The sequence below is a fragment of the Rana temporaria genome, chromosome 4 (assembly GCF_905171775.1).
Source record: "Rana temporaria chromosome 4, aRanTem1.1, whole genome shotgun sequence".
Taxonomy (NCBI): Eukaryota; Metazoa; Chordata; class Amphibia; order Anura; family Ranidae; genus Rana; species Rana temporaria.
Window position 1 is genome coordinate 26,319,735 of NC_053492.1, and position 26,719 is coordinate 26,346,453.

A 26,719-nucleotide genomic window follows, 5' to 3' on the forward strand; every position below is an offset into this window, starting at 1 on the left:
CCACTTTACAGCTCGGTCCCCATCAGAGCCCCCTTCTATTGGGGTCCCCATCAGAGCCCCCTTCTATTGGGGTCCCCATCAGAGCCCCCTTACATTAGAGTGTCCTAGGAGTCCCCCCTTCCATCAGGGTCCCTATTAGTGTCCCCCTTACATCACAATCCCCTTTACATTACGGTCCCCGTCAGACTCCCCCTTAACATCGGGCCTGCGGGTCCCCGGTCACGGAGCTTCGGACCGGGTCGCAGGCGGGCGCGTGCCCGCGACCCACGGCTGGGTACTAGCACAGGACGTACCTGTACGTGCATGTGCCCAGCTGTGCCATTCTGCCGACGTAAATGTGCAGGAGGCGGTCCTTAAGTGGTTAAGCCAAGAAAAGAGGTAGGCTCTACCTGACTTTCTGCAGCTTCTAATGCACATTGTGAGAAGCTCACAGTGTGCAGTGAAATCAGAGTAAGTTATATCAGTCCAGGAGAGGAGCCTCTACAACTGTGCAAGAAACAGGAAGGCCGGGGGACAGATTTAATGATATAGAGAAATGATATGTGTAATACAGAAGTCTAGTTGGCATGAGTCAGTCTGATGTAGTCTGGCCTCTCGGAAGGACGCCGCGGTCCTTTCAGCTGTGTAAAGGTTTGTTCTGCAGCACTTAATGTGTGTAATAAAGCGGCGAGGCGAGGAGTGGTAAAGGTCACTCCTCGCTGTAGTATACAGCTGTTTGATTTTCTTGCAGCGGCAAGTGTACTTGTTGGTCGGGAGCCGGAGCCCGGACGACGAGCGCGCCACTCCGGCAGGAAGACGGAGGCGTCTGATTGCCTATTGCTGGATTCCAACGCCGGGGCTCCGTAACTCATTTTCCATTCATAGTCGGCGTGGGAACAATAATTATTTTTATTAATAGAGCGGTGGCGTCGGTCATATTGAAGAATGAATGTTTTATAAGATGCAAATCAATATAATATCCCCGACCGCGATTTCATGACCGTTCATTTCTTGTGTGGTTTAAAAAGCGCACCACGTAAGCTGGAAATCCTCTCTAAAGCTGAAGTTTAATCTGCTTATGTTTTTCATTCCCTGGATCTTCCCTTCCCCCCTCATCAACTCTCTAAATACATTTTCCATTTTCATTACATACCTTGTTTTAGACACACTACGCCGCGTAAGTGCAAATATGCGCCGTCGTATCTGTGCGCCGTGCCCACAATCTGAGATACGCCTGAAAATAGGCTTCATCCATCCGACGTAACTTTCCTACGCCGGCGTATCGTGGGCGCATATTTACGCTGGCCGCAAGTGGCGCTCCCATTGATTTTCGATGCACATATGCAAATGAGGGAGATACGCCGATTCACGAACGTACTTGAGCCCGGCGCATAATATACGCGGTTTGTGTAAGTCGTACGTCCGGCGTAAAGTTATTTCCCATATAGGAGGCGCAACTCATGCAAAGGTATGGACCAGGGAACACAGCCGTCGTAGTTTACGTCGTTTACGTAGTACGTGAATATTGCTGAGCGTAGGTTACGTTCACGTCGTAGGCAGTGATCCGTCGTATCTTAGGGAGTAGTTTCGACATGATTCTGAGCATGCGCACTGGGATGCGTCCACGGGACGGCACATGCGCCGTTCGTTTTAAGTACTTCTATGGCGCTTGGCCCATCATTTGCATGGGGTCACACCTCATTAGCATGGCTCACGCCCACTTCCACCTACGACGGCTTACGCCGAGGAAACCCGGCGTATCTTTAACAGCTAGTGGAAGCAAGTGCTTTGTGAATCCAGTGCTTGCCTCTGTGCGCTGCACCAGCGTAGCGTAAAAGAGATACGCTACGGCAGCATAAATATGCGCCCCGATGTCGGTGAATCCGGGCCATTCTGTTGCTGTGCTTCTCTATGCAATGCAGGCAGGTCATGGCTGGGGGGGGCTGGCAGAGTGCCATACATGGCTTACTAAAGACATAAGAGCACCCCTCTCAAAAGCCTTCAGCCTGTGGGAGGAGCAGTGGGAGGAGTTATGCAAAGGAGTGGGAGGGGTTATGCAAATATTATAGTGATGGGTGACTGTCAGTCTGGAGGATTGGTGGGCATTCCTAGACAGGATGGGTTTGCATGCAGAACACCCTAGGTAACACCCCTATTGAGCCTCCATGATTGGCAGAACTGAAGTCCAATGAATGAAAGGGGGCGGGGCCAGAAACAGTCAGGCTGGGGAGGAAAGGATTAGATCAGTGGTCTCCAAACTGCGGCCCGGGGGGCCTGATGCAGCCCTTTGCATGCTTTATCCGGCCCTTGTGGCACTATTCCTCCCACTGATACCAACAATGGGACACTATTCCTCCCACTGACACCAACAATGAGACACTATTCCTCCCGCTGACACCAACAATGAGACACTATTCCTCCCGCTGACACCGACAATGAGACACTATTCCTCCCACTGACACCAACAATGAGACACTATTCCTCCCGCTGACACCAACAATGGGGCACTTTTCCATTGACACCAACAATGAGACACTATTTCTCCCACTGACACCAACAATGAGACACTATTCCTCCCACTGACACTAACAATGAGACACTATTCCTCCCACTGACACCAACAATGAGACACTATTCCTCCCACTGACACTAACAATGAGACACTATTCCTCCCACTGACACCAACAATGAGACACTATTCCTTCCACTGACACTAACAATGAGACACTATTTCTCCCACTGACACCAACAATGAGACACTATTCCTCCCACTGATACCAACAATGAGACACGATTCCTCCCACTGATACCAACAATGAGACACTATTCCTCCCGCTGATACCAACAATGAGACACTATTCCTCCCACTGATACCAACAATGAGACACTATTCCTCCCACTGACACCAACAATGAGACACTATTGATCTTTTATTGAAAAGAATCAAGCAACCAATTTTATACAAAAGTAAAAAACAAAACTATAGTACAAAACTTCAAACATAAATCCAAGGAATACACATCCAGGTTCAGAATATATACAATATACACACTATACACCACTACCAAAACATTACTACAAAACTATTTACACAAAGCAGCAGAGAGGGCCTAAGAGGCACAACCCGTCACCTATGTACGCAGCCATTTATCAAAAATGTATCAAAAATAATAATCTAGGGTGATAAGAGACAGACAGCCACACCCGGGAAAGAGACTGCTGGCAGTCAGGGAGGCTTGAAACCCCTCCACGCCTTCAGCCAAGCCCCCTGACCCCGCTTGTCTCTCTCAAGCCCCCGAATCTTCCCCACCTCATGCACAATGTCATACACCACCACCTCAACAGGAAGGATTTTTTGCCGAATGCTGACCTGACACCGTGCGTTCCAGGTGAAATAACGGACCACTAGGCTAACTAAAAAAAGTGTATCCAAACAAAAACCTCCACCGGTACTGAATGCTCCGTACACCCACTCGGCATAACCCAGCCTGGAGAGGAAAGGAACACCGAGCGCCCGCCCCACCTGTTTGTACACTTCTATGTTAAAAGGGCAACGAAGCAGAAAATGGTCCATAGTCTCCTCCTCACCTGCACACTCCTCCCGAGGACAGCTACGATCCACCCCACTGCGGAATTTCAAATTGCCCCGAACATAGAGCCTCCCATGGAAGCACAACCAGGCCAGATCCCTAAATTTAGGAGGTATTCTATCCAAATTAATTAGTCTCAACCCCACCCTCAAAACTGGGCCTGGGCAATCCCTTAAGGCCAGTGGGTCATGAAAGACTTCGCTCAAGACTCGACTCATAAGGTCTTTCCTCGGAACCGATCTGAGATCTTCAGCCGACAATCGCCACTGCCGCAGTAACTTCAGGCACGGAGCTACATAGGCTGGTAGCTGACCACGATGACCCCTGCGATTCTTCACTTGGCCACCTTCTTCCCAAAGTCGCAGAAAAGGACTAAACCAAGATCTAAATATGCCTGCCCATCCAGGAGGTTCCACTGCAAGCATACTACCAATGTTAAACTTGAGAAATAGCAGTGAAAAGAAAAGAACTGGGTTGACCATACCTAAGCCACCCTCCCTCCTGGATAGGTAGGTGACATTCCTCTTGATGGGGTTCAGTCTGTTCCCCCACAGCATCTGGAAGAACACACTACTGACCCTAGCATAGAGAGACACTGGCAAGATGCAGACAAAACTGACATACAAGAAGATCGGAATCAGGTAGGTCTTAATCAGATCAACCCTTTCCCTCATAGATAACTTCCATCTCTTCCAGTTGACCACCTTAGCATTGGCAATTTCCAGTCTGCCTTCCCAGTTTTTGAGGCCATAATCGCCGGGTCCAAATTCAATGCCTAGTATCTTAATTCTTTCCCGGGGCACTGGAAAGGTGTCCGGGAGATCAAACCCCTCACCTTCCTTTCCCATCCAGAAAACTTCGCTCTTTTCCTGATTGATCTTGGAGCCTGATGCTTCAGAATACCGTGATGTCAGAGAGACCACCTCCTCCGCCTCATCCGTCCCAGTGACAATCACCGATACATCGTCCGCATAAGCAACAACCCTCAATGGCGGCTCACCCGGGAGACCCACTGGTACCCCACACAACATGCCGCTCTCTAGCCTCCTGATGAAGGGGTCGATTGCAAACACATAGAGCAGGGGACTCAGGGGACAGCCCTGGCGCACCCCGGAGCCAACCTCAAAGGACTGCCCAACCCAACCATTAACAAGAGGGAAGCTTTCTGCCCCCTTATACAAGACTTTCAGCCAATCAACAAAACCACCCGGCAGACCGTACTTACTAAGGAGCAACCACAGGTACTCATGGTTAACACGATCAAAAGCCTTTGCCTGATCCAATGTCAGCAAGTACTTTCCCCAGCCTGCAGCCCTGCACCGCTCCAAGGCCTCCCGGACAGCTAACACCGCTGTGAAGGTGCTCCTACCCTGGACCGAACAGTGCTGATGGCGAGAAAGCAAAGACTCTGCTACTGACGACAGGCGCCAGAAAAATATCTTCGCCAGTATCTTTCTATCGACATTAAGAAGGCTGATGGGGCGCCAATTCTCAATCATCGAAGGATCTTTACCCTTTGACAGAAGAATCACAGCCGAGTGCCTCATGGAAGGGGAAAGCACCCCCTCAGCAAGACAACTGTTAAAAACCTCTACCAAATGTGGGGCCAGAATAGACTTAAAGGCTTTGTAAAACTCAGCCGTCAAGCCATCCGGTCCGGGTGACTTTTTGATGGCAAGCTGTTCAATTGCCCTCATCACCTCTTCAACTGTGATCTCCTCTGTCAAATTCATCAATGGAACATCTCCACCATTTAGACCTGGAGTAGAGTCCAAAAAGCTTTCCATTTTGTCACGGTCAAGCTCTTTCCTTCCAAGAAGGTCGGCATAAAAGGACCTCACGACCTCCAGAATCCCTGACCTGGACTTTGTCACGGAACCTGTACTGTCCTTAAGGCCAACGACCGCTTTAACAGCTACACCTTGTTTGCAGTTCTGGTAAGGGTCAGGCGAGTGGTACTTCCCATAGTCCCTCTCCAGAACCAAAGAGGCATGCCGGTCATATTGACACTTCCTGAGAAGGAGTTTCACTTCGGAGATTGCCCCAGGATCTCCTCCTCTCGAGACAAGAATATCCAGCTTCCTCCGCAAACGTTGGTAGGTCATGTATTTATTAAACTGTGTTCTATTGGCTAGGCCCCTGAAGAATCCAGCGATCCTCTTTTTGGTCAGCTCCCACCACTCAGCCTTGCTGCTACAAAAGTCCAGGAGGGTCACCTGTGCCTGAAAGAATTCCTCAAAGGATTGTCTAACATGTTCTTCCTTGAGTAGAGTCGAATTCAATCTCCAGATGCCCTTTCCCCTCTGAGGGGCGTCTGAAGCATTCAGGGCCACAGATAGCATACAGTGATCAGAGAACTCTACTGCCAGCACCACTGGGGGTGAGAAAGCAGAGGCCTCCTTCAAAAAAAACCTGTCTATCCTACTCTGACTATTACCACGATGAAAGGTGAACCCGGTGTCATCCGGGAGGTGCGCAATGTGCACATCCACAAGACCAGCATCCCTAACCATACTATTTAAAAAAACGCTATCATATCCCAGCCTGTCCTTGAAGGCCTTCCTGTCCTTGGGCCTAGTTACTGTATTAAAGTCACCTCCAAAGACCACTTGCCGGGATGTAAAAAGAAATGGCTTGATCCTTGTAAAAAGGCATTTCCTGTCCCACTTTGTGTGCGGCCCATAGATATTAATTAGGCGCAGGTCCTGCCCTCCCACAAGGACGTCTAAGACCATACATCTCCCAATCTCCACCTCAATAACCCGCCGGACAGTTACCATGCCGGTTTTAAACAACACCGCCACACCGCCGTAAGGCTCGGCCGCAAGAGACCAGTAAGATGGACCATACCTCCACTCTCTCTTGGCCATATGAATATCTGCCAAGGAGGTGAGCCTAGTCTCTTGCAAAAATAAAATTTCAGCATCTAATTGGCTGAACAAAAAGAAGGCCATAGAACGAGCTCTCACTGACTTAATGCTGGCGACATTTATTGTCGCCACTTTTAACGGAGGGGGAACCGCCATTTGGGTTATTGGGTGGATTGCTTCTTAGCTCCCCTCTGCTGCTCATCACCAGAAGCCTCCCTCTTTCTTGAGGCCGCCTCCAACTCCATCTCTGAATCGGAGCTCAGCTCTGAAGAAGCTCCAGATGAGGAAATATCCCACCTAGAGGACCTACGACGGGTGGAGACATGCACCGGAGCTTCCCGTCCCCGTTCCGTCCTCACCGCCTGCTTCTTCCGCCGCCCAACCTTCCTTCTCTCCTCCAGGTACTTGAGGTCAGCCTCAGAGATGCCCTCATCCCTTGTTTTTTTCTTTGAAGCGACCTTTTTAGTACCCGCTACCACTCCTGGTGGGGGGGGTAAATCCGACTTAACAGGGATAGACTTCTGGGGGGTAACTGACTCAGGGGGCACAGACTTGGAAGGTTCTGACACAAGAGGAGCGGGTACAGTAGGCTGGGGGGACACAGATACAGATACAGAAGGAGTACTTACAGACACAGAAGGGGTGGTCACAGGAACTGGGGAGGGAACTGGGGAGGAAACTGGGGAGGGATCCTGAGCAGGACCAGGGGGGTCGGTCACCGCAGCGGAGGATGGTACACCAGGGGCCTCCCCCTCCATCCTGTCCAGCCTTGACATCTCATCCACTACCTCCTTCTCCATATTGTGCCAGGCCTCAGGGCATCTGCTGTAGGGGTGGCCAAGTCGCAGGCACAGGTTGCACCTGATCTTCTGGGTGCAGTCCTTGGCCATATGACCCTGACCCCGACACACTGAGCATATCAAGGCCGAACAGGAGGAGCTAAGGTGGCCCCTCTCTCCACAGCGGTGGCACAGCTTCGGCTGACCAGGGTAGAACACGGTCATCCTATCCCTCCCTATGAAAGCCGAGGAGGGCAGGTGACGGACAACATTTCCATCCCTGGCCAGCCTGACTGTTACCGACCATCCCCCAGTCCAGATGTTACGCTCATCTAATATTTTATTTGGCTTGGTCAAAACTTCCCCGTAGTTCCTCAACCAGACCTCCAGATCCCTGGCAGGGACGCTCTCATTGGTGAGGATGATAGTGATCTTTTTTACTGTTGACCGCTGCGAAATCGCAACTGGGGCCAGACTTTCCCATTCGGGTCTTGACCTGCACCGGGCCTCATATCGCTCCCAGAACAGGTCAAGACCCTCTGGCTTGGTGAAACTGACTGTATACTCTCGCGTCCCTGACACATGAATAAAAGCATACAAATCATTTACCCCAAAACCCATTTCCAGGATTAAATCCACCACTGCACGCCTTGCAGGTGGGACTGCGCCACCTTCCCATTTGAGGATGACTACATTGCGTCTTGGACCCCCAGCCGAAGCCAGAGACCCAAGACCAGATCCCGGGGGGCTCGAGGTGGTAGCTCGCAGGGGAAAACCCTGCTTGGGGGCGGAGCTGCCAGCAGCAGAGCGCAACACCTGAGCAAAAGTGGGTTTATTGGGGCCAAGACCCCACACCGAAGTCACTTTATGCTGTACATTGTCCACATGAACAGAGTTGGTATTATTGTCCATCATATCTGAACTGGGACCATTGTCCATCATATCTGAAATGGGACCATTGTCCATCCCACCTGAAATGGGACCATTGTCCATCCCACCTGAAATGGGACCATTGTCCATCATATCTGAACTGGGATGATTTTTATCAGCCACACACACATTCCCATCAGGAACAGTCACTGTTGCTGCTGCAGTACCGGCTGTCGCCTGATGCTGCGCTGTGGAGTCCTGAGCAGCAGTGGGGCAATCAGCTCTGGTCTCAGCATCAGGAGGGTTAATGGGTTCTGCTGGGACTTGCAGTTCCTTCACAGAAATGTCATTTTTTAAACGTGTCTCTTGCTGCATTGCAGCCTCAGCAGGCACATTATTACTGCATACAGTCTTATTATTAGGCACATTATCAGTCATGGTGCTAGATGGTACAAACACAGTCTTATTCACAACATGGGGCTTAGCTGGCTTCACTTTATCAGGTACACCATCTGCAATATCTTCATCATTAAAGACCATCTGATCCCCCCGCACAGGAGACTCCATTACCTGGATCACCCTCAGCATGCCTCCTGAGTCCTGGGAAGGCATTGGGGTGCTTACCTCTCCCTGGGGGGGCAGGGGGTCAGAACTGGGGGTCTCCTCCTCCTCCACCTCCATCTTTGTCACCTTTGCAAACCTCTTGTCGTTGCAGAACTTTTCCTTGAAAGGACCATCCCTTCCTTCCATTATGGCAACGATGGTCTCTTGATGGTCCACACGTACCTTGGCCAATTGGATCTCTGGATCCATGGATCCGCGTTTCTGGCTATGTAAACCTTCACGTTGCCTTCGCAGGCGCTTCAGCTCCGCACGTAGCTTGTACAGCTTGTCCCTCTCCCGGTTTAGGACTTTTATGCCGGCCACCACTCGCTCCCGAATGGCCTCCGAGCCTTCATCCACACCAGGGGCAGAGAGATCACCAGCTGAGGCTTGTAGAGGGGCAGACATGTCAGCAGATGGCCCAGGAGATGGCTGAGAGCCTCCAGCAGGGGAGGCCCCGCTGCCCTCCATGGCTTCCCCAGAAAAGGGGCCAGGAGAGCTGGGAGAGATTTCCAGGCAACTCCCTTCTCACACAGCAGCTTCTCACACACCTGTGCTCCAATGGTGGGTGGGGCACTATTCCTCCCACTGACACCAACAATGAGACACTATTCCTCCCGCTGACACCAACAATGAGACACTATTTCTCCCACTGACACCAACAATGAGACACTATTCCTCCCACTGATACCAACAATGAGACACGATTCCTCCCACTGATACCAACAATGGGACACTATTCCTCCCGCTGATACCAACAATGAGACACTATTCCTCCCACTGATACCAACAATGAGACACTATTCCTCCCACTGACACCAACAATGAGACACTATTCCTCCCACTGACACCAACAATGAGACACTATTCCTCCCACTGATACCAACAATGAGACACTATTCCTCCCACTGATACCAACAATGAGACACTATTCCTCCCACTGATACCAACAATGAGACACTATTCCTCCCACTGATACCAACAATGAGACACTATTCCTCCCACTGACACCAACAATGAGACACTATTCCTCCCACTGATACCAACAATGAGACACTATTCCTCCCACTGACACCAACAATGAGACACTATTCCTCCCACTGACACTAACAATGAGACACTATTCCTCCCGTTGATACACTATTGATCTTTTATTGACACTATTGATCTTTTATTGAAAAGAATCAAGCAACCAATTTTATACAAAAGTAAAAAACAAAACTATAGTACAAAACTTCAAACATAAATCCAAAGAAAACACATCCAGGTTCAGAATATATACAATATATATACACTATACACCACCACCAAAACATTACTACAAAACTATTTACACAAAGCAGCAGAGAGGGCCTAAGAGGCACAACCCGTCACCTATGTACGCAGCCATTTATCAAAAATGTATCAAAAATAATAATCTAGGGTGATAAGAGACAGACAGCCACACCCGGGAAAGAGACTCCTGGCAGTCAGGGAGGCTTGAAACCCCTCCACGCCTTCAGCCAAGCCACCTGACCCCGCTTGTCTCTCTCAAGCCCCCGAATCTTCCCCACCTCATGCACAATGTCATACACCACCACCTCAACAGGAAGGATTTTTTGCCGAATGCTGACCTGACACCGTGCGTTCCAGGTGAAATAACGGACCACTAGGCTAACTAAAAAAAGTGTATCCAAACAAAAACCTCCACCGGTACTGAATGCTCCGTACACCCACTCGGCATAACCCAGCCTGGAGAGGAAAGGAACACCGAGCGCCCGCCCCACCTGTTTGTACACTTCTATGTTAAAAGGGCAACGAAGCAGAAAATGGTCCATAGTCTCCTCCTCACCTGCACACTCCTCCCGAGGACAGCTACGATCCACCCCACTGCGGAATTTCAAATTGCCCCGAACATAGAGCCTCCCATGGAAGCACAACCAGGCCAGATCCCTAAATTTAGGAGGTATTCTATCCAAATTAATTAGTCTCAACCCCGCCCTCAAAACTGGGCCTGGGCAATCCCTTAAGGCCAGTGGGTCATGAAAGACTTCGCTCAAGACTCGACTCATAAGGTCTTTCCTCGGAACCGATCTGAGATCTTCAGCCGACAATCGCCACTGCCGCAGTAACTTCAGGCACGGAGCTACATAGGCTGGTAGCTGACCACGATGACCCCTGCGATTCTTCACTTGGCCACCTTCTTCCCAAAGTCGCAGAAAAGGACTAAACCAAGATCTAAATATGCCTGCCCATCCAGGAGGTTCCACTGCAAGCATACTACCAATGTTAAACTTGAGAAAAAGCAGTGAAAAGAAAAGAACTGGGTTGACCATACCTAAGCCACCCTCCCTCCTGGATAGGTAGGTGACATTCCTCTTGATGGGGTTCAGTCTGTTCCCCCACAGCATCTGGAAGAACACACTACTGACCCTAGCATAGAGAGACACTGGCAAGATGCAGACAAAGCTGACATACAAGAAGATCGGAATCAGGTAAGTCTTAATCAGATCAACCCTTTCCCTCATAGATAACTTCCATCTCTTCCAGTTGACCACCTTAGCATTGGCAATTTCCAGTCTGCCTTCCCAGTTTTTGAGGCCATAATCGCCGGGTCCAAATTCAATGCCTAGAATCTTAATTCTTTCCCGGGGCACTGGAAAGGTGTCCGGGAGATCAAACCCCTCACCTTCCTTTCCCATCCAGAAAACTTCGCTCTTTTCCTGATTGATCTTGGAGCCTGATGCTTCAGAATACCGTGATGTCAGAGAGACCACCTCCTCCGCCTCATCCGTCCCAGTGACAATCACCGATACATCGTCCGCATAAGCAACAACCCTCAATGGCGGCTCACCCGGGAGCCCCACTGGTACCCCACACAACATGCCGCTCTCTAGCCTCCTGATGAAGGGGTCGATTGCAAACACATAGAGCAGGGGACTCAGGGGACAGCCCTGGCGCACCCCGGAGCCAACCTCAAAGGACTGCCCAACCCAACCATTAACAAGAGGGAAGCTTTCTGCCCCCTTATACAAGACTTTCAGCCAATCAACAAAACCACCCGGCAGACCGTACTTACTAAGGAGCAACCACAGGTACTCATGGTTAACACGATCAAAAGCCTTTGCCTGATCCAATGTCAGCAAATACTTTCCCCAGCCTGCAGCCCTGCACCGCTCCAAGGCCTCCCGGACAGCTAACACCGCTGTGAAGGTGCTCCTACCCTGGACCGAACAGTGCTGATGGCGAGAAAGCAAAGACTCTGCTACTGACGACAGGCGCCAGAAAAATATCTTCGCCAGTATCTTTCTATCGACATTAAGAAGGCTGATGGGGCGCCAATTCTCAATCATCGAAGGATCTTTACCCTTTGACAGAAGAATCACAGCCGAGTGCCTCATGGAAGGGGATAGCACCCCCTCAGCAAGACAACTGTTAAAAACCTCTACCAAATGTGGGGCCAGAATAGACTTAAAGGCTTTGTAAAACTCAGCCGTCAAGCCATCCGGTCCGGGTGACTTTTTGATGGCAAGCTGTTCAATTGCCCTCATCACCTCTTCAACTGTGATCTCCTCTGTCAAATTCATCAATGGAACATCTCCACCATTTAGACCTGGAGTAGAGTCCAAAAAGCTTTCCATCTTGTCACGGTCAAGCTCTTTCCTTCCAAGAAGGTCGGCATAAAAGGACCTCACGACCTCCAGAATCCCTGACCTGGACTTTGTCACGGAACCTGTACTGTCCTTAAGGCCAACGACCGCTTTAACAGCTACACCTTGTTTGCAGTTCTGGTAAGGGTCAGGCGAGTGGTACTTCCCATAGTCCCTCTCCAGAACCAAAGAGGCATGCCGGTCATATTGACACTTCCTGAGAAGGAGTTTCACTTCGGAGATTGCCCCAGGATCTCCTCCTCTCGAGACAAGAATATCCAGCTTCCTCCGCAAACGTTGGTAGGTCATGTATTTATTAAACTGTGTTCTATTGGCTAGGCCCCTGAAGAATCCAGCGATCCTCTTTTTGGTCAGCTCCCACCACTCAGCCTTGCTGCTACAAAAATCCAGGAGGGTCACCTGTGCCTGAAAGAATTCCTCAAAGGATTGTCTAACATGTTCTTCCTTGAGTAGAGTCGAATTCAATCTCCAGATGCCCTTTCCTCTCTGAGGGGCGTCTGAAGCATTCAGGGCCACAGATAGCATACAGTGATCAGAGAACTCTACTGCCAGCACCACTGGGGGTGAGAAAGCAGAGGCCTCCTTCAAAAAAAACCTGTCTATCCTACTCTGACTATTACCACGATGAAAGGTGAACCCGGTGTCATCCGGGAGGTGCGCAATGTGCACATCCACAAGACCAGCATCCCTAACCATACTATTTAAAAAAACGCTATCATATCCCAGCCTGTCCTTGAAGGCCTTCCTGTCCTTGGGCCTAGTTACTGTATTAAAGTCACCTCCAAAGACCACTTGCCGGGATGTAAAAAGAAATGGCTTGATCCTTGTAAAAAGGCATTTCCTGTCCCACTTTGTGTGCGGCCCATAGATATTAATTAGGCGCAGGTCCTGCCCTCCCACAAGGACGTCTAAGACCATACATCTCCCAATCTCCACCTCAATAACCCGCCGGACAGTTACCATGCCGGTTTTAAACAACACCGCCACACCGCCGTAAGGCTCGGCCGCAAGAGACCAGTAAGATGGACCATACCTCCACTCTCTCTTGGCCATATGAATATCTGCCAAGGAGGTGAGCCTAGTCTCTTGCAAAAATAAAATTTCAGCATCTAATTGGCTGAACAAAAAGAAGGCCATAGAACGAGCTCTCACTGACTTAATGCTGGCAACATTTATTGTCGCCACTTTTAACGGAGGGGGAACCGCCATTTGGGTTATTGGGTGGATTGCTTCTTAGCTCCCCTCTGCTGCTCATCACCAGAAGCCTCCCTCTTTCTTGAGGCCGCCTCCAACTCCATCTCTGAATCAGAGCTCAGTTCTGAAGAAGCGCCAGATGAGGAAATGTCCCACCTAGCGGACCTACGACGGGTGGAGACAGGCACCAGAGCTTCCCGCCCCCGTTCCGTCCTCACCGCCTGCTTCTTCCGCCGCCCAACCTTCCTTCTCTCCTCCAGGTACTTGAGGTCAGCCTCAGAGATGCCCTCATCCCTTGTTTTTTTCTTTGAAGCGACCTTTTTAGTACCCGCAACCACTCCTGATGGGGGGGGTAAATCCGACTTAGGAGGGATAGACTTCTGGGGGGTAACTGACTCAGGGGGCACAGACTTGGAAGGTTCTGACACAAGAGGAGCGGGTACAGTAGGCTGGGGGGACACAGATACAGATACAGAAGGAGTACTTACAGACACAGAAGGGGTGGTCACAGGAACTGGGGAGGGAACTGGGGAGGGATCCTGAGCAGGACCAGGGGGGTCGGTCACCGCAGCGGAGGATGGTACACCAGGGGCCTCCCCCTCCATCCTGCCCAGCCTTGACATCTCATCCACAACCTCCTTCTCCATATTGTGCCAGGCCTCAGGGCATCTGCTATAAGGATGGCCAAGTCGCAGGCACAGGTTGCACCTGATCTTCTGGGTGCAGTCCTTGGCCATATGACCCTGACCCCGACACACTGAGCATATCAAGGCCGAACAGGAGGAGCTAAGGTGCCCCTTCTCTCCACAGCGGTGGCACAGCTTCGGCTGACCAGGGTAGAACACGGTCATCCTATCCCTCCCTATGAAAGCCGAGGAGGGCAGGTGACGGACAACATTTCCATCCCTGGCCAGCCTGACTGTTACCGACCATCCCCCAGTCCAGATGTTACGCTCATCTAATATTTTATTTGGTTTGGTCAAAACTTCCCCGTAGTTCCTCAACCAGACCTCCAGATCCCTGGCAGGGACGCTCTCATTGGTGAGGATAATAGTGATCTTCTTTACAGTTGACCGCTGCGAAATCGCAACTGGGGCCAGACTTTCCCATTCGGGTCTCGACCTGCACCGGGCCTCATATCGCTCCCAGAACAGGTCAAGACCCTCTGGCTTGGTGAAACTGACTGTATACTCCCGCGTCCCTGACACATGAATAAAAGCATACAAATCATTTACCCCAAAACCCATTTCCAGGATTAAATCCACCACTGCACGCCTTGCAGGGGGGACTGCACCACCTTCCCATTTGAGGATGACTACATTGCGTCTTGGACCCCCAGCAGAAGCCAGAGACCCAAGACCAGATCCTGGGGGGCTCGAGGTGGTAGCTCGCAGGGGAAAACCCTGCTTGGGGGCAGAGCTACCAGGGGCAGAGCGCAACACCTGAGCAAAAGTGGGTTTATCCGGGCCAAGACCCCACACCGAAGTCACTTTATGCTGTACATTGTCTACATGAACAGAGTTAGAATTATTGTCCATCATATCTGAACTGGGATGATTTTTATCAGTCACACACACATTCCCATCAGGAACAGTCACTGTTGCTGTTGCAGTACCAGCTGTGTCCTGATGCTGTGCTGTGGAGTCCTGAGCAGCAGTGGGGCAATCAGCTCTGGTCTCAGCATCAGGAGGGTTAATGGGTTCTGCTGGGACTTGCAGTTCCTTCACAGAAATGTCATTTTTTAAATGGCTCTCTTGCTGCATTGCAGCCTCAGCAGGCACATTATTACTGCATACAGTCTTATTATAAGTCACATTATCAGGCATGGTGCTAGATGGTACAAACACAGTTCTGTCCACAACATGAGGCTTAGCTGGCTTTACCTTATCAGGCACATCATCTGTTATGTCTTCCTCATTGAAAACCATCTGATCCCCCCGCACAGGAGACTCCATTACCTGGATCACCCTCAGCATGCCTCCTGAGTCCTGGGAAGGCATTGGGGTGCTTACCTCTCCCTGGGGGGGCAGGGGGTCAGAACTGGGGGTCTCCTCCTCCTCCACCTCCATCTTTGTCACTTTTGCAAACCTCCTTTCGTTGGAGAACTTTTCCTTGAAAGGACCATCCCTTCCTTCCATTATGGCCACGATGGTCTCTTGATGGTCCACACGTACCTTGGCCAATTGGATCTCTGGATCCATGGATCCGCGTTTCTGGCTATGTAAGCCTTCACGTTGCCTTCGCAGGCGCTTCAGCTCCGCACGTAGCTTGTACAGCTTGTCCCTCTCCCGGTTTAGGACTTTTATCCCGGCCACCACTCGCTCCCGAATGGCCTCCGAGCCTTCATCCACACCAGGGGCAGAGAGATCACCAGCTGAGGCTTGTAGAGGGGCAGACATGTCAGCAGATGGCCCAGGAGATGGCTGAGAGCCTCCAGCAGGGGAGGCCCCACTGCCCTCCATGGCTTCCCCAGAAAAGGGGCCAGGAGAGCTGGGATAAATTTCCAGGCAACTCCCTTCTCACACAGCAGCTCCAGACACACCTTCCTCCTCACACACCTGTGCTCCAATGGTGGGTGGGACACTATTCCTCCCACTGACACCAACGATTGGGTAACTAATCTTCCTACTGACACTAACAATGGGGCACTTTTCCTCCCACTGATACCAATGATGGGACACTTTTCCTCCCACTGATACCAACAATGAGACACTATTCCTCCCACTAATACCAACGATAGGGTAACTATTCCTCCCACTGATACCAATGATGGGTAACTATTCCTCCCACTGATACCAATGATGGGACACTATTCCTCCCACTGATACCAATGATGGGTAACTATTCCTCCCACTAATACCAATGATGGGGCACTATTCGTCCCACTGATATCAATGTCCGGCCCTCCTAAAGTCCAAAGGACAATAAACTGGCCCTTTTGTTTAGAGAGTTTGGAAACCCCTGGATTAGATGATGCTGGACGTCCTCCAGCCAAGAAAAAGCAGTATCCGACTTGCTACACCTTCTAATGCACATGGTGAGAAGCTCACAGTGTGCAGTGAAATCAGAGTAGGCCATTCAGTCTAGGAGAGGAATCTGTACAAGACTGGATGGCAGGCGGGAGGTCAGATTTAAAGAAATTTAATTGGCAGACAAAAAAAAAAAAACGTGACTATGGCGATCTAACCAGCATGGTGGTTGTGTCTTCATTTTTGGGGCTCCGGGCACCATTTTGGAGAGGACGATGTGTTCATGTCATAATCTGCATTTTATTTCAGGGTATTTCCCAGGCGACGTTCATCGGACATGACTGGGGTGGTGCCCTTGTCTGGAATATGGCGCTGTTCTACCCAGAACGGGTCCGGTAAGTTTTTATGTGTATGGCTTGATTGGGTGTTATGCTCTAGTAAAGGGGAGAAATCTTATGTGACACTTCAAGTCGGACTCTGAGCAAAAATATAAAACTACATACTTAATATAGTGACCATCTGTCACTACCATGAAAATAGCAGTTTTCCTGAGTCCTCCCCGCAACCTAGTTTTATTGCCTGGTGATCTGTTATTTTTCCACTTCCCATAATAGAGTGACAACGCTATTTGTTCTGCCGTGAAATCAAACACCAATGTTGTCACCATCGTCACCAAGAAAACAATTGGTAACACTACGCTGATCTGCAAAGAGGACAGAATCCCTCCTGAGATGTGGGCAAACCTGGAGGCCAACTACAAGAAATGTCTGACCTCTGTGATTGCCAACAAGGTTTTGCCACCAAGTACTAAGTCAGGTTTTGCCAAGTTCAGCCGAGGTGTCCTCGGCCCTTTCCGAGTGTTTGAGGCTCTCCGGCGCCCCCCCCCCACCTCTGGCCACATGCAGTATTGCATGCCATTGAAGTCAATGCGGAACAAATTATTTTCGTTTCCATTGACTTCAATGGGGAAACTCGCTTTGATATGCGAGTACTTTGGATTACGAGTATTCTCCTGGAACGGATTATGCTCGTAATCCGAGGTTCCACTGTACCAATAAAATTATAGACTGATCACCATTAAAATTATAGACTGACCATTTCTTTGTCAGTGGGCAAGCATACAAAATCAGCAGGGGGTTAAATACTTTTTTCCCTCACTGTAAATGCTTTTGGCATTTTTTGGTTTCATAGATATATGGGTGATGGGGGTAGGTGAGGCTTGACAATCCAGAATTTCACGCTAAAATTACGTGTTTCTTTACAGGGCGGTGGCGTCATTGAACACGCCATTCTTTGGGATTAACCCAGATGTCCCAGCCAGTGAATTGATAAAAGCCAACCCAATCTTCGACTACCAATTATACTTCCAGGAGCCGGTAAGTCCATAGAAGGACACTGCCCATTGTATTCTTGTTAAAGGATAAATGTACTTTAACCCCTTAAGGACCGCCGCACGACTATTTACGTTGGCAGAATGGCACGGCTGGGCATATGGACGTACAGGTACATCCCCTTTAAGAAGCACAGCTGTGGATCGCGAGCGCGCCGCCGGTGGCACGCTCGCGACCCAGGCCTGTCCTCCGTGACCGCGCCTGTGGGACCCGCGATCAGGTCACAGAGAGGAAGAACGTGGAGGGTGAGTGTAAACAAACCTTTCCCCGTGCTTCTTAGTGTGGCTGTCTCTGATCGTCTGTTCCCTGTGTTAGGGAACGACGATCAGTGACGTTACATGCACAGCCACACCCCCCCACAGTAAGAACACTTCCTTAGGGAAAACATAACACCCCACACCGCCCCCTCCTGGTTAACCCATTCACTGCCAGTATCATTTTCACAGTAATCAGTGCATTTTTATAGCACTTTTCGCTGGGAAATTTGTTATAGCAAAAAGTAAAAAATATAGGGCTAGATTCAAGTAGCCCACCGTAAGTTTGTGCGGGCGTAGCGTATGTTATTTACGCTATGCCGCCGCAACTTACACGGGCAAGTGCAGTATTCACAAAGCACTTGCTCTGTAAGTTGCGGCGGCGTAGTGTAAATGGGGCCGGCGTAAGCGCGCCTTATTCAAATGAGTATGAGGGGGGCGTGTTTTATGTAAATGGATGGTGACCCGACGTGATTGATGTTTTTCCTGAACGGCGCATGCGCCGTCCGTGGAATTTCCCACTGTGTATTGCTCCAAAGTACGCCGCAAGGACGTCAGCCCTATTCGCGAACGACTTATGCAAACGACGTAAAAAAAAATTTAATTTGACGCGGGAACGACGTCCATACTTAACATTGCGTACGCCTCATAATAGCAGGAGCAACCTTACGCCGAAAAAGCCTGACGTAAAAAAAATAGTGCCGGGCGTACGTAAATTTGTGAATCGGCGTATCTAGGTCATTTGCATATTCTACGCCGAAAACTACGGAAGCGCCACCTAGTGGCCAGCGTAAATATGCACCCTAGGATACGACGGTGTAAGAGACTTACGCCAGTCGGATCTTAGGCTAATGTCGGCGTATCTTGCTTTCTGAATACAGAAAGAAGATACGCCGGCGCAGCTTTGAATTTTTTTTTTTTTAAATTGTCGCTCTATTTTTGTTTATAGCGCAAAAAAAAAAAACGCAGAGGTGATCAAATACCACCAAAAGAAAGCTCTTTTCGTGGGAAAAAAAGGACATCAATTTTGTTTGGGAGCCACGTCGCACGACCGCGCAATTGTCAGTTAAAGCGACGCAGTGGCTCAACGCGATTGGCACTGCCCTGACAAGCCATTCACCCCTGCAGCTAGGGGTTCGGATCCCGGTCTCGGCTACATGTGAATTGAGTTTGGTGGTCTCAGCCCGGCTCCCGGTGGGTGTGCTATGCGAGGTAAGCCTGCGCTTAGTACGCCCACAAAAACCACCACACTTACACGCACTCGAAATTGGGTTAACATGCACGCACTTTGACCACGCGGTCTCTAAAAAGAGAGGCGAAGGACTAACGGGGCTGGTTGAGCGGGCTAGATCCTCTCACTCCCTTATAGGGAGTCCCTCTGCCCCGTTGGGCTTCAAAGCGGAGCAGGTAGGGCGGGCTGTGTGGGAGGACCCCCTCACGCACCCACCATTGCCACCCGGGGCATGGAGAAAGGTGGCAGATTGCCTCTGGGGGAGACCTGCCTACTCCCAACTCCTGCAGTCCGGCTCCTCTCTCGAGTACACACACAAAATACACTTAAAAAAAATATATATATATATTAAAAAAATAAAAAAAAAGATCAAGGGAAGGGAGAAAAAAAGGATACAAGGGGCAGTAGGTTGAGATGGATGCTGCTGTGGTTCTCCATTGATGAAGGCTTTAGTAGTATACCTGGAAGCAGGGGTGAGCCCAGGGGTTGGCAGAAGAGGTGTCCACCTTGGATGCTTCAACAGGTGGGGGGCAGCAATGTCAACCTATATTGTAGAGGTAGTTCATGGGGCAAGGGGTGCACTTTGGCCTTTTCTCCTTGGGCCCTAAAGTATGGTGACCAGATTTTCAAAATGCCTCTGCAATGCTTGGAAGTGTTATGTGAAGGGCTCACTCTAGTCCTGTGGGCCATTACACTATTTGCCTTAGCAGTGGTTGTGTGTTTTGGTTCTGCGTGGTGCTGATAGTATGAAGAACATCGTTACTGGACACCAAGCAGAGATGGCCTGGTCACCCCAGTGTCACAGCAGCTGGGGCGCAATTACGCAGAACTCGTTTCTTGCACCACACGTAGCCAGGGAGGTGAATTAATGCCGCACTGTTATCTTTTTTTGGAGGGTGTTGCTGAGGCCGAGCTGGAGAAGAATCTGGAGCGGACGTTTAAAATATTCTTCCGTGGGACAGCAGACATGGTAATTTTTCAAGCTACGTTTTCATGTCACCTTTCTCTGTCTAAAATCTTCTGTATCTCTGTATCTACCATTCTACAAGATTGTAGAAAAGATTGTGGAAATCTGTATGTACAGTGCTTTGAAAAAGTATTCATACCCCTTGAAATTTTCCATATTTTCTCATGTTACAGCCAAAAACGTAAATGTATTTTATTGGGATTTTATGTGCTAGACCAACACAAAGCGGCACATAATTGTGAAGTGGCAGGCAAATTAAGGTTTTACAAATAAATATGTGAAAAGTGTACCGTGCATGGTTAGCGTTAGATGGTTTGCGGAGAGAGAAAATAGCTGCTCTTCAGTATAACCTAACATTATCTAAATTAATCCTAATGGATTCTAAGGCCTCAAACAGACAAGAGGTTATCCGCTGGAAACTGTCCGCCGGACCGTTTCCAGCGGACATTTCTCCTCCGGATTTTGATCCGATGGCTTGTACACACCATCGGATCAAAATCCCCGCGTAAAACATCCGCGGTCACGTGCCACGCCGTCGCCGCGGCGACGTGCGCGACCCTGGAAGGTCACTACTTCCACGCATGCGTCGAATCAATACGACGCATGCGGGGAATGGAATCGGACGGATTTATCCGGTGAGTCTGTACAGACGACCGGATAAATCCGAAGGACAGGATTCCAGCGGATAGATTTCTTCGCATGCTAGGAAATGTTTATCCGCTGGAAATCCGTCGGCTGGATTTTTATCCGCTGACATATGTCCGCTAGGCCCTACACACGACCGGATCTATCTGCTGGAACTGATCCGCGGATAAATCCCAGCTGATAGATCCGGTCGTCTGTACGAGGCCTAAGGCTTTTATGATGGGGTAAATACGAAAGTATAAACTATATCATTATCTAAATGGATTCCAAGAGATCTTAATGGATTGCTAAGATTTTATGAAAGCGTACATATGCACCAGTACACCATTGGTCGACGACTTCCGTCCTAAGGTTTCTTTTTTTTTTTTTTATCAATAACAGTTTTATTTAGAGATTTTCAATACATATTTGACAATATTCTGAGCTCTGTCTGACCAACTATGTGTCCTTTCACGAGGGAGCGAATAGTTCGTACTGAGCATTAGCTATATAAACCAGTTAAGTGCATGGAACGAAATAAACATTTCAGTGCAACAGTGTACCAGTGAACAATCTCGAGTCACTAGTGGGCTCATGAGAAGAAAAAAGAATAAGAAGAGAAAGGGAACAGCAAAAAAAAAGGAAAAAAGAGGGAGAGGAGAAAGGCAGGGTAGAAGGGGGAAGGGGAATGGGATGGGATGGGATGGGAAGTCACCAATGTGGCTCGACTACCTGGTAAGGATGTCTCCTCCCGACGGTGCCACAGCTCCCAGACCTTGTTGTGGGCCTCCAGTCTGTCCTGCATTCTGGCTGTCATCTTCTCCATTAATTCCACATCCTTTATCCTGGCATATAGGGCCTCAGGGGGGGAGGGGTGGAGCGCTTCTAGTGTAAAGCCACCAGACAGCGCGCTGCTGTGAGGATATGCCGGGTCAATTTCTTGTAGGGTGCTGGGATTTTCAGTGGAGGTAATCCTAATAAGTAAAATTTCGAAGTCAGGGGGAGCGTCCTGTCTAGAAGCCGGCCCAATAACAGCTGGACCGAGTTCCAAAACGGGACGATCAGTGGGCAGCTCCAGTAAACATGGATAAGGGTTCTCCTGTCCCGCTGACAGCGCCAGCAGCGGTCTGAGGTAGCCGGGTATATGGTGTGGAGAAAGTCAGGTGTCATGTACCAGAAGTAAAGGATTTTATAAGCGTTCTCCTTATATAAAGTGCAGATCGAACTTTTTGCTGCTTGAGACCAGATCACCTGCCATTGTTCCACGGAGATCTCCTCGCCTAGGGCCTTTTCCCACTTAATCATATACGCGTGTTTGCCCACAGTTTCTACGGGCCGAGAGTTCAATATTTTATATATGTTAGAAATTAAGCCCCTCTGTGCTGAGCGATTGTCAGAGCGTAGTGGCGTATCTGGAGATATCCATAGAACTCTTGGTGCGGTAAATTGTACTTGGCCTGTAGGTCCGCAAATGTGCGCATTTTGCGAGTCAGGGGGTCCACTAGGTTCCCAAAGTGGAAGAGATTCCTCGTCCACGGAGAGGACATTCTGTGGGTGAGGCTATCCGGGACTTTGGGGTTGCTGGCAAAGGAGGTCAGGAGGGAGCTATCGGAGGACAACTTATGCTGGCGTGTCAGTTTAGGCCACATACGTCTGAGCTGGGTCATAGGGCCCAACATGCGGCAGGGATCTACCTCCACATCCGCACTCCATAATAAGTTGTTTGGGTGTACCGGGGTCAGCCACAGTTTTTCTATTTGTGTCCATTTATTGTATGAACGCAACGTGAACCAGGAGGCTACAGCCTTCAGCTGGGTTGCTTGATAGTACTTAACTAGGTCAGGGTAGGCCAGACCCCCCTCCGATCGTGCCGCTAGTAATACCGAACGGGTTAGGATTCTATGAGGTTAGTAGTTCCATGTGTACTGGAGCAAGTCAGACTGAAGTTTTCTCAGATGGGCGTAGGGCACTGGAATGGGCAAGGTTTGAAACAGGTAGAGTATTTTTGGGAGAATCACCATCTTTACTGACACCACCCTCCCCAATAGGGAGATGTGGTGCTTCCTCCACTGCAGCAGAAGGGCCCTGATGGTGCGGAAGAGGGGGGGGGAGTTCTGCTGATAAAGGGTGACAAAGGTGGGGGTGATGTGGATCCCCAGATACTTCAGGGATAGGCTCGGGACCGGGGGTGGAGGCCTCCCAATCCTCACAGGCCGGGGCCTATGACACACAGGGGGTCTGGAGATCCGAGGGCCCTGCCTGGGGGCCCCCACAGCAGGCTTACACACAGCTTCCCCCGCACCCTCCCTTTCCTCCACAACTGCTGGACACTACCTCATACCCGCCCATGCCCCCACAATGGCTTGCCTATTTGCAAGCGATGCCCACTAAGGAGGACTTTAGACAACTAATAATGGATGTGAAATCCACCTGCAGATCTGAGATCCAAAACCTCCAATAGGGTCTCAAACACCTGGCTGATCGGCTGGAAATGGCGGAGGAGGAAATTCAGGAAACCAAACTGGCGGCCCATAGGACCCAAACTCAAGGTACAGAGCATCACACACTGCTTAGAGACATGCAACGCCACTTAGAAGACCTGGACAACAGGGAGCGCAGGAACAACATCCGCGTGCAAAAAGAAGCCGGACTGCGAGTCGGCTCTATACGGCGCCTGCGCACCGACGTTCGGCTTCTTTCGGCAACTCGTGACATGCTGTATGCGCCGGTGGGAAGCATGTCAATCAATTAGCATGTGAATAGGAACGCCCAGTCCCGCAGGATTACATACCCGGAAGCCGCGGTGAAAAGATAAAACGGTATGTACGGCAAGAGAATAAAAAAGGTCAGCATAATGTCATTCTCACAACTCGGCTCAATGTAATGTTAGAATTTTTTTTTTAGGGTGAACCCCCGCTTTAATGGATTCCTAGGATTTTATGAAGGAGTAAAAACAGCAGGATAACGCAACTTTATCTAAATTTATCTTAAAGGATTCCAATAGATCCTAATGGATTCCAAGGATTTTACAAAGGGGAGTAAAGGCAGCAGAATAACCCAACATTATCTAAATGAATCTTAATAGATTCCAAGGATTTTTTGATGGATTAAAGATGGCAGTATAACCCATCATCTAAATTAATCCTAAGGCTCCATGCACACTGGGCTTAAAGCGGAGGTTCTGTGGGAAAAAGTTTTTTTTTTTTTAAGACAACTCTGCTGCTGTTCCTATACTAATTCTTTTACTCACTAGTGCCGATCTTGCAGCCGCCAGGATCCTCGTTTCCAAGAAAATAATATTTTATAAAATATTATGATGGACATTGCCATCTTAATTGTGGGCTGAAGCCATCCTGTACCCTCTTCCGGGATGCGGCGAATGCTGATCTCCCAGCATTCACTGCGTAATCCCGCGCATGCGCAGTGTTGACGGCGAGCCGCGCCGTCAACACTGCACAGTTACCATCACAACGGCGGGTGGCGTCCTGAAAAGGACACGCCCCGCTGTGTCCATCACACTAGTGCTTCTCTATCAGCGCTTTGCGAGTCATGTGACCCGCCTCCCGCGTCACGTGACAGCCCAGCTAGCGCGAGACCAGACGCCTAGCTATTTCTGAGGATGTGCTGTGATTGGCCTGCACGTCACTCCCTGGACACCATACAATCTGCTCCCACAATGCACAGAGCGGTCGGGGAAAAGAGCAACACGCCCACTCCCCGTAGGGATGAATACCCGGAAGTGGAGCAGATTAGAGGTAAGGGAGCATCGTGGACAAAAAATGTAAACGCCATCAATCTTTAATGGCCTAAAGTGTATAAATGCAGTAAACTTCGTTTTGAGGGTGAACCTCCGCTTTAAAAAAACGTTTGTTCTTTTTGGAGTAAAAAACGTCCATATAGAGCATTTTATGTACAAAGTTTAGAAGAGTTTAGGAGAGTTTTACATTTTTTGTGCCAGTGAGCTCCAATCAGAAACGCAAATGAGAAGGTTTTTTTTTCCTGCCTCTAAACGTTGTTCTAAAAAATATGCCTGTAAACGTCCTAATGTGTATGGACACAAAGGATAACATTGAGTTGCTTCTACAGGCAGAACACAAAACTCCTGTAGAAGCAATGGCCCAGATTCAGGAAGCTATTGCGCCCGCGCAACCATAGGTTGCGCGGCGCAATAGCTGTTTTGCTCCCGCATAGCGAATGCCCCTGATTCAGGAACATCGCTACACGGACTGCAGCCTAGGATATGACAGACATAAGCCTCCTTATGCCTTCATATCTCAGGCTGCATTCTTGCGTTGGCCGCTAGGGGGCGCGGCCATTGTGATCGGCGTATAGTATGCAAATTGCATACTACCACCGATTCACAAAAGTTGCGCGGGCCCTGCGCACGCAAGGTACGGAGTTTCCGTACGGCGACTTTAGCGCAAGGTTGCTCCTGCTATAGCAGGGGCAACCAATGCTAAAGTATAGCCGCCCTTCCCGCTCGTGAAATTTAAATTTCACGTCGTTTACGTAAGTGATTCGTGAATGGCGCTGGACGCCATTCACGTTCACTTAGAAGCAAATGACGTCCTTGCGAAAGTTTCCCGACGGAGCATGCGCTGTTCGCTCGGCGCGGGAGCGCGCCTAATTTAAATGATTCCCGCCCCCGGCGGGATCATTTACATTAGGCAGCCTTACGCCCGGCTATTTAGCATATCGCCCGCGCAATTTACGGAGCTACTGCTCCGTGAATCGCGGGCAAATCAAAATATTTGCGTGGGCGCAGAGCAAATATCGTTGCCCTTTGCCCACGCAAATATTGCACGGATCTACCTGAATCTGGGCCAATGTTTTTTATTCCAGTGTGCATGGAGCCTAATGGTTTCCAAGTGATCCTTATGGATTCCAATTATTTTACGAAGGAGTAACGATGTCAGTATAACCCAACATTATCTAAATGAATCCTATTGGATGCTAAGGCTTTTATGGTGGAGTAAAGATGGCAGTATTACTCAACATTATCTAAATTAATATAAAAGGATTCCAAGAGATCTTAATGGATTCCTAGGATTTTATGAAGGAGTAAAGACAGCAGTATAACCCAACATTATCAAAATCAATCTTAAAGGATTCCAAGAGATTCTAATGGATTACAAAGATTTTACAAAGGAGTAAAGACAGCAGTATAACCCAACATTATCTAAATTTAATCTTAAATGATTCCAAGAGATCCTAATGGATTCCAAGGATTTTACAAAGCAGTAAAAACAGCAGTATAACCCAACATTATCTAAATTAATTGTGAAGCCGCGTACACACGATCAGTCCATCCGATGAGAACGGAGTCGTGCCTACACACCATCGGTTAAAAAAACGATCGTGTCTGAACGCGGTGACGTAAAACACAACGACATGCTGAAAAAAACGAAGTTCAATGCTTCCAAGCATGCGTCGACTTGATTCTGAGCATGCGTGGATTTTTAACCGATGGTCGTGCCTACTAACGATCGGTTTTGACCTATCGGTTAGGAATCCATAGGTTAAATTTAAAACAAGTTGGCTTTTTTTTAACCGATGGTTAAATAATCTATGGGGCCCACACACGATCGGTTTTGATCGATGAAAACAGTCCATCAGACCGTTGTCCTCTGTTTAACCTATCGTGTGTACGAGGCCTAAAGGATTCCATGAGATCGTTATGGATTGCTTGGATTTTTACAAAGGAGTAAAGACGGCAGTATAACCCAAGAGCATCTACTATAATCCTAA

The 26,719-nt window shown here is 49.3% G+C and overlaps 1 protein-coding gene across 1 annotated transcript in view; it reads left to right on the forward strand.

The window, feature by feature from the left end:
* EPHX2 (epoxide hydrolase 2) overlaps positions 1-26,719 on the forward strand; it is a 143,184-nt gene that overhangs the window by 71,213 nt on the left and 45,252 nt on the right. Inside the window, exons 11-13 of the mRNA XM_040348146.1 lie at positions 16,814-16,899; positions 17,769-17,880; positions 20,276-20,350. Of these exons, the coding sequence (XP_040204080.1) occupies positions 16,814-16,899; positions 17,769-17,880; positions 20,276-20,350 (273 nt within the window). The remainder of the gene's footprint in view (positions 1-16,813; positions 16,900-17,768; positions 17,881-20,275; positions 20,351-26,719) is intronic.